Source organism: Panthera pardus, unplaced genomic scaffold (assembly GCF_024362965.1).
Source record: "Panthera pardus isolate Hobbes unplaced genomic scaffold, ASM2436296v1 HiC_scaffold_8, whole genome shotgun sequence".
NCBI classification, from domain to species: domain Eukaryota; kingdom Metazoa; phylum Chordata; class Mammalia; order Carnivora; family Felidae; genus Panthera; species Panthera pardus.
Window position 1 is genome coordinate 9,472,305 of NW_026527013.1, and position 10,017 is coordinate 9,482,321.

A 10,017-nucleotide genomic window follows, 5' to 3' on the forward strand; every position below is an offset into this window, starting at 1 on the left:
GCAGTCGGAAAGGTGACATATCTTTATTGGCTCAGTCTACACCCGGACCAGCGGCAACGCCAGACCCAGGCAGGTTCTGGTAAGAGGTCTTGGGATGGTCAGGGGAGGCGGCTGCAGCGGTGTCCTCGGGTGCTGGGGGGCTGTGGGAGTAGCAGCACTGGTCCCCGCGTTGACAGGTGCCCTGGTGGGAGAACGGTGGGTGTGAACCCTGGCTCAGTGCTCAGCAGCCTCTGCTGGGTCCCTTTCCTAGACGGGGAGCTCGCTCGCACGCCCTGCCCGCCCCGGTTCTCCCAGCCCTGCTGCAGGGAGGGCGATCCCTGGGTGCTGCTGTGTGGGGGTGGTGGGGGTGCCTCACCTCCTTGAATCTTTTACAGGGAAAGGTCTTGAGCCGGGCAGCCCGCTGGACCGGGTCCTCAGCTGGCTCCTTTCTCTTATTCTGGTGCAGCCTGCGTCTCTCCTCCATAGCTTCACCTGCGGCCTTGCCCCTGTGCAGGCAGAGGAGTAGCTGGGACCCCATCCTGCCCCGGACAGGCCCCACCGCCACCCGCGCTCTCACTCACCCTGGCCGGGCACGGGGCCGGGGGCCCCAGTTGGCCTCAGGATTAGCCTGGAAACGCTTGAGTCCTCGCTGGCGGGAGCTGGGGTTGGCGTCATCCCGGACGGCGAAGCTGGCCTGCAGCCTGGGGACGTGGGAGTGGGGGCTGAGGGGCAGGTGCCCTGCAGGTGCGCACGGACCACCTGCCAAGCCCCGTGCAGCTCCACGTGCCTTGGGAAGGCCGTGTCCGCCCGGGTCGGGATTCTCATCCAGTTAATGAACGTGTATCCAGTGCCTACCGCGAGCCTAAGATCTGCCATTGGTAAGGCCGACGTTCCAGTGCGGGAGACGATGGGACAGATCAGAGGTGAGTGAAGTATATCGTGTTAGGGCACGGATGAGAGTTTTGAGAAAAAGAGCAGGACAAAGGGAATGGGGAGGCGGGGGAAGGGGCGCAGGACAGAGCGGTCAGAGACACCTGCAGGAGGGAGGGAAGAGCCTTCAGGGGACCCAGGATGGGCACTCCAGGCACAGAGAACAGCCCTTATAAAGGCCGTAAGGGGGCACTGCGGTCTGGGGAGTGTGAGTGCGGAGGCCCAGTAGGGAGGGAGGTAGGGAGAGTGGGGATGAAGGGGGAGGGAGGGGACAGGGAGATGGCGCACAGCTTGCAGGCAGAACTTGGGTTTCTAGTGAGTGAGGTGGGAGCCACAGAGGGTTCTAAACAGAGGGTGGACAGGTCTGACTCCGGTCCTCACCGATGTACTGTGGCTGCTGTGGGGAGAGGCTGGGGGCCGGAGGCGGGGCGGGGGGAGCCAACAGCAGTGGTCCAGCTGGGCAGTGATGGGGCCAGACCAGGGCAGGGGCAGAAGGGGAGGGGAAGCGGGAAGATTCTGGATCTCACTTGAATGAGCATGTGTCTGTGGAGCGAAGGATCTGCGTTGTCCCCTGCCCACACGTGAACCCCCCACGCCCGCGGGCAGCCACACCAGTGCCCGTACCTGGGCTCCACGCTGAGAATACGGAACGCAGGGCTGGCCTCTGACAGCCTTTCCCGCTTCACCGGACACTCCTTTTCCTGGGAGGTAAAGTTCAAAGGTCAGGGGACGCTGGGCCTGACCATGTCCCGCCCTCGCACCCCCATCTGGTCAGGCCAGCCCTCACCCAGCAGCGCATGATGTCCCAGAGGGCTGAGGACGGGGCGTCCGTCTTCACGGCATTCTTACAGGCGTGGGAGAGTGAGACCCGGAAGCCGGCATGGAGGAGGGCTGACCTGGGGACCAAGAGGGGCCGTGGGTGGGGGGTGGGGGGCGGGACCCCAAAGCCAGCGCTGATCCGTGCGGGTATGACGCAGCTGAACGTCTCACGGTGACTACGCGGCCCGGGGAATGCCAGTGATCGCGATGGGGAGACCATCTCCCTCCCCAAGGCTCAAGGCCTCCGCGCTCCCTTCTAAGCACCTGCGCGTAGGCCTGTTGGGAAGCTGTTTTACCCAAGACTCTGGCCTTGAGGGGGGCCGGCCTTGCCCCAGGGCCCCCGGAGGGCCCCCGGAGGGCGGGCGAAGGGCGCAGACTCCCTCCCGCCCGGGACTGGGCACTCACCGCAGCTGCAGGAGGCTGGGCGTGCTGCAGCGGATGGTGCTGCTCAGCTGGTCCAGCGTGTAGTAGAGAGGCACGTCCGGGAGCTCCTGCCGGTGGGGACGGGACGGGCGCGGGGTGGGTGGGGGAAGGATGGCTGGGCACAGGCGGGGCCCCCTCCCCGTCACCCCGGGCCCCCACCTCGGTGATGACGCTCAGGACCCCCTGGATTCGCTCCGAGGTGTGGAAGCGGCCGGGATTGGTGCTCACAGCCTGCAGCACGCGCCCCACGAAGTCCAGGTCGTGGATGGGCTCCGCCCACAGGGGACCGCCAAGCTACAGACACGTGGCGGGGGGGGGGGGGGGGGGGGGGTGGGGGGTGCGAAGGGCCAGGTGTCAAGAGAGCCGGAACCCCAGCGTCCCCCTGGTTTCCCCGGCCCTGCCTCACCTGGTGTCGCTGCCCACAGTGCTCACACTCAGGGCCGATCGGGGGACCACAGGCCGCAGAGAACTTGACCCTGCGGAGAGAGGGGTGGTTAGGAGGCGGCGACCCTAGGCCGCCTCCTTCACCTTCCTCCCCCGGCTCACCCGTGCTCACCGGCCGCCAGAGGCTCCGGACGCTTTGCCAAGGCGCTGGAGGTGAAAGGTCCCGCAGCCCACACACTGGAACACCAGTGCCTGCTTGCTGCGGGGGAGGGTGGGAGGCAAGGCTCATAAGCTCCCCAGCCTGACCGCCGCACCCCAGCTCCTCCCCGTTAGGAGTCCCGTTTCCTCCCGTGCCCCAAAAGGCCCTGTTGCCCCCCTCTGTTCGTTGCCTCCCTTGCTTGCCCCAGACTAACCTGGCTGAGGCCTTGACTTTGGCCTGGCCGGTGAAGACGCGGACAAAAACTCTCACGTAGAAGTCAGCGCTGACGCTGAGCAGTGGCACCACAAAGCGCTGGTAGCAGTTGGCTCGGAGGTCCAGGCTGTGCAGGACGATCCTCAGGGCCTGAGGGTGGGAGGCGGGCATCAGCCAGCAGCCCTGCCTCCACGGACGCCTCCCAGCTACCCTGGGGCCACACCAGGTGCTCATAAGCACAGGCTCAGGGGCGGCTCCCCGGTGTTGCAAGCCCAGGCCCAAGCGTCCTGGCCGTGTGACCCCTGCCAAGTGAATGCCTCAGTTCCCCCATCGACGGAATCACAACAGCCTATGTCTCTTTATGGGCCTCCTGGAGGTGCTACGTGGTTACGGAGCGCACAGGCCCGCCATCCAGGGCAGCACCATCCGCGTGCCCCGCGCTATGCGATGGGCTCCAAGGACCTGTGTTCCGGTTTTCCAGACTGACCTGGTGACAGGGCCCTTACGGAACGAAGCCAGGCCATCCTCCTTTCCGGCTCCCGCCCTCTCGAATCCCCACGGCAATTCACCGTCGTGCGCGAGGCCCAGAAGGGTGAAATGAATCACCCAAAGGCGCCAGCAAAGCTAGGATTTGAACCCAAAGCCAAACCCACTCCTGGAAACCGTCTTAAATAACAATTTTGAACGAGTTGTTAAAACCGAGGGTACTAGGAAAAATAATGCGGCCACTGGCTCCCGCCCTGGGCAAAACCGCAGCCGTCCGAGTGACCAGAACTGGAAGTGCGGGCTCTAGAACTATTCTGGCTACAGACCTGCTTGTCTTTGACATCTTGGGACGGATCTGGCCCCTGCTGCCTGGAGGAAGCGAAGCAAGTCTGCGGGGTGGGAAGGGGTGGGGGGAGGGCGGCTCACCATCTCATGGCAGGCCCGGCTCTTGAGGGCCATGGCCCCGTACTTGCTGTAACAGGTCTCCCCGCTGTTCCCCGCCAGCACTGCCATGTCGGTGCAGGTGACGCACAGCAGACCTGCAAGGAAGGCCTGAGCAGTGAGGATCCTCCGGAAACCCCGAGCCCTGCTCTGTGCCCAGGTCAGTGTGGCCTCACCTCCTTCACTCACGGCCTGCACGGCTGCGTCCAAGAAGGGGGCGGGGCTGCCATACGGGTCCAGGTCGATGACGTCAAACCGCTCCGATGCCCTCTGGTGCTGGTACATCAGCATCCTGGGAGCGAGAAGGCCCCGGTCCTCAGCCCCCTGCATTAGGGACCTGCTCTGTCCCCTACACGTGTCCTCTCATTGGGTGTGATGGTTTCGGCCTGCATTTGGAGGCCAGCTGGCTAGGTTGGGACCCTGGCCTGGCCATGTGCTAACCAACCACGTGACTTTTCTTCCTTGGGCCTCTGTGTACTCGTGTCTAACAACAGGAATAATAAACAGCCAATGGTGATGTGACATACATATGCCTGACAACTGTTTCAAGCCGTTTATAGATTAACTCATTTAATCAAATAACCTTCCAGGCAAATCTACGGATTTGGAATCATTATCATTTCCTTTGTAGGTGAGGAAATGCAAATGCTGTCTTCTCCAAGTTGCCAACCCTAACTGTTATTTAAAATGGCAACCTGGGGCGCCTGGGTGGCTCAGTGGGTTGACCATCCGACTCTTGATTTTGGCTCAGGTCTCGATCTCACAGTCCATGAGTTCGAGCCCCGAATCGGGCTCTGCTTGGGATTCTCTCTCTCCCTGTCTCTCTCTGCCCCTCCCCCGCTCATGCTCTGTCTCAGTCTCTCTCTCAAAAATAAACATTGAAAAACACTTTTAATAAAAAATGAAATGAAATGAAATGAAATAAAATAAAATAAAATAAATAAAATTACAACCCATCCACCACCTTCCTCCATCCCCTCCAACCTCCAGTTTTTTCCCAGAGCACTTTTCACCTTTTACTTTTCTTTTACTTTTCTTTTTACTTTTTCACCACTTTTACTATAGTTTGCTCATTGATCTGGCTGTCACTGTCTTTGTTTCCTATCAGATTCTAATACAGTCCAGAAAACAAATACTTTTTCTTTATTTGTGCTCTGTAAAAAGTCAGTAAATATTTTAGGCTTTGTGGGCCACAAATGGTGCCCTTTTTTTTTTTTTTTTTAAACCCTTTAAAAATGCAAAAAACATGGGATGCCTGCCTCAGCCGGTTGAGGGTCCAACTCTTGATTTCGGCTCAGGTAATGATCCCAAGGTCGTGGGATGGAACCCCCACACTGGGCTCTGTGCTGAGCAGGCAGCCTGTTTGGGATTCTCTCTCTCCCTCTGCCCCTCTCCCCACTCTCCAGCAAGTGCGAGCGCTCTCTCAAGAAAAGAACAGAAAATGCAAAAAACATTCTTAGCTGGTGGGCCAAAAAAAACAACAACCCAGGCTCTGGCCTCCCAGGGGGCCTCCCAGGCTGCTGTTTGCTGGACCCCAGCATTAGAATGTGAATGCCCCAAGGTCAGGGATCTTGCCTATTTTGTTTACTGATGCCTGGCACATTGTGGATACTGGCTTTGTGCTGGCTCATTTGAATGAATAAAAGTACCAGAAGTTGAGAAGTTAAGTCTACAATGGAAACCATAGCAAAACAATCAATGTGATTCATCACATCAATAAAAGAAAGGACAAGAACCACGTGATCCTCTCAATAGATGCAGAGAAAGCATTTGACAAAATACAGGACCCTTTCTTGATAAAAACCCTCAAGAAAGTAGGGATAGAAGGATCATACGTCGAGATCATAAAAGCCATGTATGAAAGACCCACAGCTAGTATCATCCTCAGTGGGGAAAAACTGAGAGCTTTCCCCCTAAGGTCAGGACCACGACAGGGATGTCCACTCTCGCCACTGCTATTTAACGTAGTATTGGAGGTCTTAGCCTCAGCAATCAGACAACACAAAGGAATAAAATGCATCCAAATCGGCAAGGAGAAGTCAAACTTTCATTCTTTGCAGGATGACATGATACTCTATATGGAACACGCAAAAGATTCCACAAAAAAGCTACTGGACTGATCCATGAATTCAGCAAAGTCGCAGGATATAAAATCAATGCACAGAAATCAGTTGCATTTCTATACACCAATAGTGAAGCAACAGAGAGAGAAATCAAGAATTGATCCCATTTACAACTGCACCAAAAACCACAGAGTATCTAGGAATGAACCTAACCAAAGAGGTGAAAAATCTATATGCTGAAAGCTAAAGAAAACTTATGAAAGAAACTGAAGACACAAAAAAATGGAAAAAGATTCCTTGCTCCTGGGTTGGAAGAACAAATGTTAAAATGTCGATACTCCCCAAAGGAATCTACATATTCAATGCAATGCCTATCAAAATAACGCCAGCATTCTTCACAGAGCTAGAACAAAAAACCCTAAAATCTGTATGGAACCAGAAAAGACCCTGAATAGCCAAAGCAATCCTGAAAAAGAAAACCAAAGCAGGAGGCATCACAATCCCGGACTTCAAGCTGTATTACAAAGCTGTAATCATCAAGACAGTATGGCACTGGCTCAAAAACAGACACTCAGATCAACGGGACAGAATAGAGAACCCAGAAATGGACCCACAAACATATGGCCAACTAATCTTCGACAAAGCAGCAAAGAATATCCAAAGGAATAAAGACAGTCTCTTCAGTGAATAGTGCTGGGAAAACTGGACAGCAACAGGCAGAAAAATGAACCTGGACCACTTTCCTACACTATACACAAAAAGAAACTCAAAATGGATGAAACACCTAAATGTAAGTCAGGAAGCCATCAAAATCCTCGAGGAGAAAGCAGGCAAAAACCTCTCTGACCTCGGCCACAGCAACTTCTTACTCAACAGGTCTCCGGAGGCAGGGAAACAAAAGCAAAAATGAACCATTGGGACCTCATCAAAATTAAAAGCCTCTGCACAGCGAAGGAATCAGCAAAACTAAAAGGCACCCAACAGAATGGGAGAGGACATTTGCAAACGACGTATCAGACAAAGGGTTAGTATCCAAAATCTAGAAAGAACTTATCAAACTCAACACCCAAAAAACAAATAATCCAGTGAAGAAATGGGCAAAACACATGAACAGACACTTTTCCAAAGAAGACATCCTGGCTAACAGACACATGAAGAAATGCTCAACATCACTCACCATCAGGGAAATACAAATCGAAACCCCAATGAGATACCACCTCACATCTGTCAGAACGGCTCACATTAACAACTCCGGCAACAACAGATGTTGAGGAGGATGCAGAGAAAGAGGATCTCTTTTGCCCTGCTGGACGGAATGCAAACTGGTGCAGCCACTCTGGAAAACAGTATGGAGGTTCCTCAAAAAATTAAAAATAGAACTATCCTACGACCCAGCAATTGCACTACTAGGCATTTATCCACGGGATACAGGTGTGCTGTTTCAAAGGGGCACATGCACCCCAATGTTTATAGCAGTGCTACTGACAATAGCCAAAGTATGGAAAGAGCCCAAATGTCCGTGGATGGGTGAATGGATAAAGAAGATGTGGCATATACATATACATATACAAATACATATACATATATATGTATATGTATATATGTGTATATATATATATATATATACACATATATACATACACACACACACACACACACACACACACACAAAATAGTGTATTACTCGGCAATCAAGAATGAAATCTTACCATTTGCGACTACATGGTTGGAAGTAGAGGGTATTATGCTAAGCGAAATCGGTCAGCCAGAGAAAGACAAATCTATGACTTCACTCATATGAGGACTTTAAGATATAAAACAGATGAACAGAGGGGAAAGGAAGCAAAGATGATATAAAAACAAGGAGGGGGGACAAAACACAAGAGACTCTTAAATACGAGGAACTGAGGGTGGCTGGAGGGGTTGTGGGGGGGGTGGGCTAAATGGGTAAGGGACATTAAGGAGGACACTTGTTGGGATGAGCACTGGGTGTTATACACACGGGATAAATCACAAAATCTATTCCTGCAAACATTATTGCACTATATGCTAACTAACTTGGATGTGAATTAAAAAATTGATTAATTAAAAAAAATAAAAGTAAAATGGAAACCATAGGGGAATCTGGGTGGCTCAGCTGGTGGACCACTCAGTGACCTGTGACCAGCTTGGGCCACGGTCCTGGAGGTCATGGGATGGAGCCCTACTCCACCCTTAGCATGGAGCCTGTTTGAGATTCTCTCTCTCCTTCCCTCTGTCCCTCTCCCCTGCTCATGCACTGTTTCTAGAATAAGAAAAGAAATAAATGAAAATAAAATGGAAACCATAATGGGACTTATTTCTGGCTAAGCATCATCTCTCACTTAATCAACAGAGCAACTCCTGTAATACTAACATTCTCATTTTATAGACAAGAAAACGGGGGCTCAGAGAGGCTAAGGCACTCTCCCAAGGCCAAAGAGCAAGAATACGACGGACTTAGGACTTGAGCCCAGGCAGCCTTGCTCTGGCATGCACGTTCCAGCCATCAGGCTCGGCTGCCCCAAACCTACCTGGCATCGGCCTGCCTGGGATGTACCAGGTGGGCCACAGCGTTGAGCTGCACATTACGGCACATGAGATCCACGGCTCGGGCAGAGGCATCGTTGGCAACTACAGACTGGAGTCCAGGCACCTCTCGTGCAAAGCGAATGGAACGTAGGCCCGAGGCTGCCAGACCCTCTAGCACTCGAAGGCCTTCCTGTTGGAGTAATCGGGGAGCCCCACTCACGTGGATACCTGTCCTCTGCTGGGCCCCGAGGAGCCCCCACCACCCACTTCCTATAGCTCTCCGGCCTCAGGAGCCTTCCTTCCTCCATTACTGGAGGACTCCGGGGCCGCCACCTCCTCTGTCCAGGCCCCACCTCGCAGATCTCCCCAACGGCGGCCGTTCGAGGTTGGTCTCCCGGGGCCAGGTTTGCACCCTTTTTCAGTTCAGCCTTTTCCTCCTCTTGCTCTGACAAGTCCACGACCACCTTTTGCACGTCCTTCTCACCTGGCACCTTGACTGCAGCCACCCAGAAGCACAAGTCAGGGGTCTCAAAGCTCCCTCTGAGAGACCTCCCCCTATTCCTCCGTATACAGAAGATTCATGGGAGAAAAATCTTCCTCAAACCCCGTGGGGAAAGCCTGAAGGAAATGAACCCAGGGCCTGCAAGGTGCCTGGAGCCTTTTAGAACTTTAAGGGAAAGGGGGCGGGGCAGGGCAGGGAGAGAGCTCTGCGTGACCCCGGCCCACAGGGAGACTGGACCTCAACTCACTCTGGATTCCTTTGGCCCCAAGCTGAATGCGAGCAAACTCGGTGATCACGGCACATCTGCGGGAGAGACGGGGGGTTGGTTAGCTCACACTCCCTCAACCTTGCAGATGCACTGCCCTCTGCCAAGCTGACCCCACACCCCTGCTCACGTCAGGTCCCGGTTGAACTCTTGCACCGGGTTGTAGAAGACTTCGTTGGCGCTGGGGAAGGCTATCTTGGCGGCCCCCTCGGTGACCGTCGTCTCCTGAGCCTCGGATGCTCGCTCTTCTCCGCAGGGCTCGGTGCCGTTCTCCATGCCGGCTGGATTCGGCGGCCCTTGCGGCTGCCCCTCCATAAACCCGGCTCTACAGAGACTGCGCGTGGAGCGGAGAGTTAGACTCAGCCACAGACCGATTCTCGCACGGGGCATCCGCGGGAGCCTCTCCCTGCCAAGCCTGGTTTGGGGGGGCGGGGGAGGGCACAGGAAGAGCATCAGGGAGCTGCGTCCCCGGGCCAGGTGACGTATACATCAGTAAAGATTAAGACCCTGCGGCCTCGGTAAGCTGACACTACACCCCATCTTCGGAGTACCGGCCCCTGAGAAGCCAGAGGCCAGAAGCCCTCTAGCGGGCCCGACACTGGCCCGGATCCCTCCCCGCGTCGCCCGCGTCCTTCTCACCTTCGCGCCCCGCGCCCAGGACAGTATTAGCCTGGATGCACGTTTCCCGGATTAGGACCTGGGCGTCGCCATGTTGGCACAGTGGGAGGGCAGGTCACATGATAGAATTTAGCCAGTCAGTGAT

General features: G+C 54.9%; 1 protein-coding gene across 6 annotated transcripts; it reads right to left on the reverse strand.

Annotated features, from left to right (window-relative positions):
* Positions 1-7: 7 nt before the first annotated feature.
* On the reverse strand, positions 8-10,015 carry TRMT1 (tRNA methyltransferase 1). Of its 6 annotated transcripts, XM_053897411.1 has the most exons (17): positions 9,894-10,001; positions 9,385-9,669; positions 9,237-9,292; positions 8,841-8,983; positions 8,490-8,677; positions 4,051-4,166; positions 3,860-3,972; positions 2,949-3,097; positions 2,708-2,794; positions 2,558-2,627; positions 2,311-2,445; positions 2,134-2,219; positions 1,697-1,805; positions 1,534-1,610; positions 561-680; positions 356-485; positions 8-181 (listed from the first exon to the last, which is right to left on the reverse strand). In XM_053897411.1, exons 2-17 carry the CDS (start codon positions 9,642-9,644, stop codon positions 32-34), a joined length of 1,989 nt encoding a protein of 662 aa, XP_053753386.1. In that variant the 5' UTR covers positions 9,645-9,669; positions 9,894-10,001; the 3' UTR covers positions 8-31. The 6 variants fall into 6 exon arrangements, with proteins under 6 accessions (XP_053753386.1, XP_053753385.1, XP_053753384.1 ...); XM_053897410.1 differs by having other exon boundaries at positions 3,860-4,166; positions 9,385-9,588; positions 9,894-10,015; XM_053897409.1 differs by having other exon boundaries at positions 3,860-4,166.
* Positions 10,016-10,017: the final 2 nt, after the last annotated feature.

Coding starts and splice junctions, on each gene's coding strand:
- TRMT1 (XM_053897409.1), bottom strand. CDS start 9,644: ATGCCCCGTGCGAGAATCGGTCTGTGGCTGAGTCTAACTCTCCGCTCC. Junction 8,678..8,840: donor CCGTTGGGGAGATCTGCGAG/GTGGGGCCTGGA, acceptor TTACTCCAACAG/GAAGGCCTTCGAGTGCTAGA. Junction 486..560: donor CGGCCCCGTGCCCGGCCAGG/GTGAGTGAGAGC, acceptor CTGCCTGCACAG/GGGCAAGGCCGCAGGTGAAG.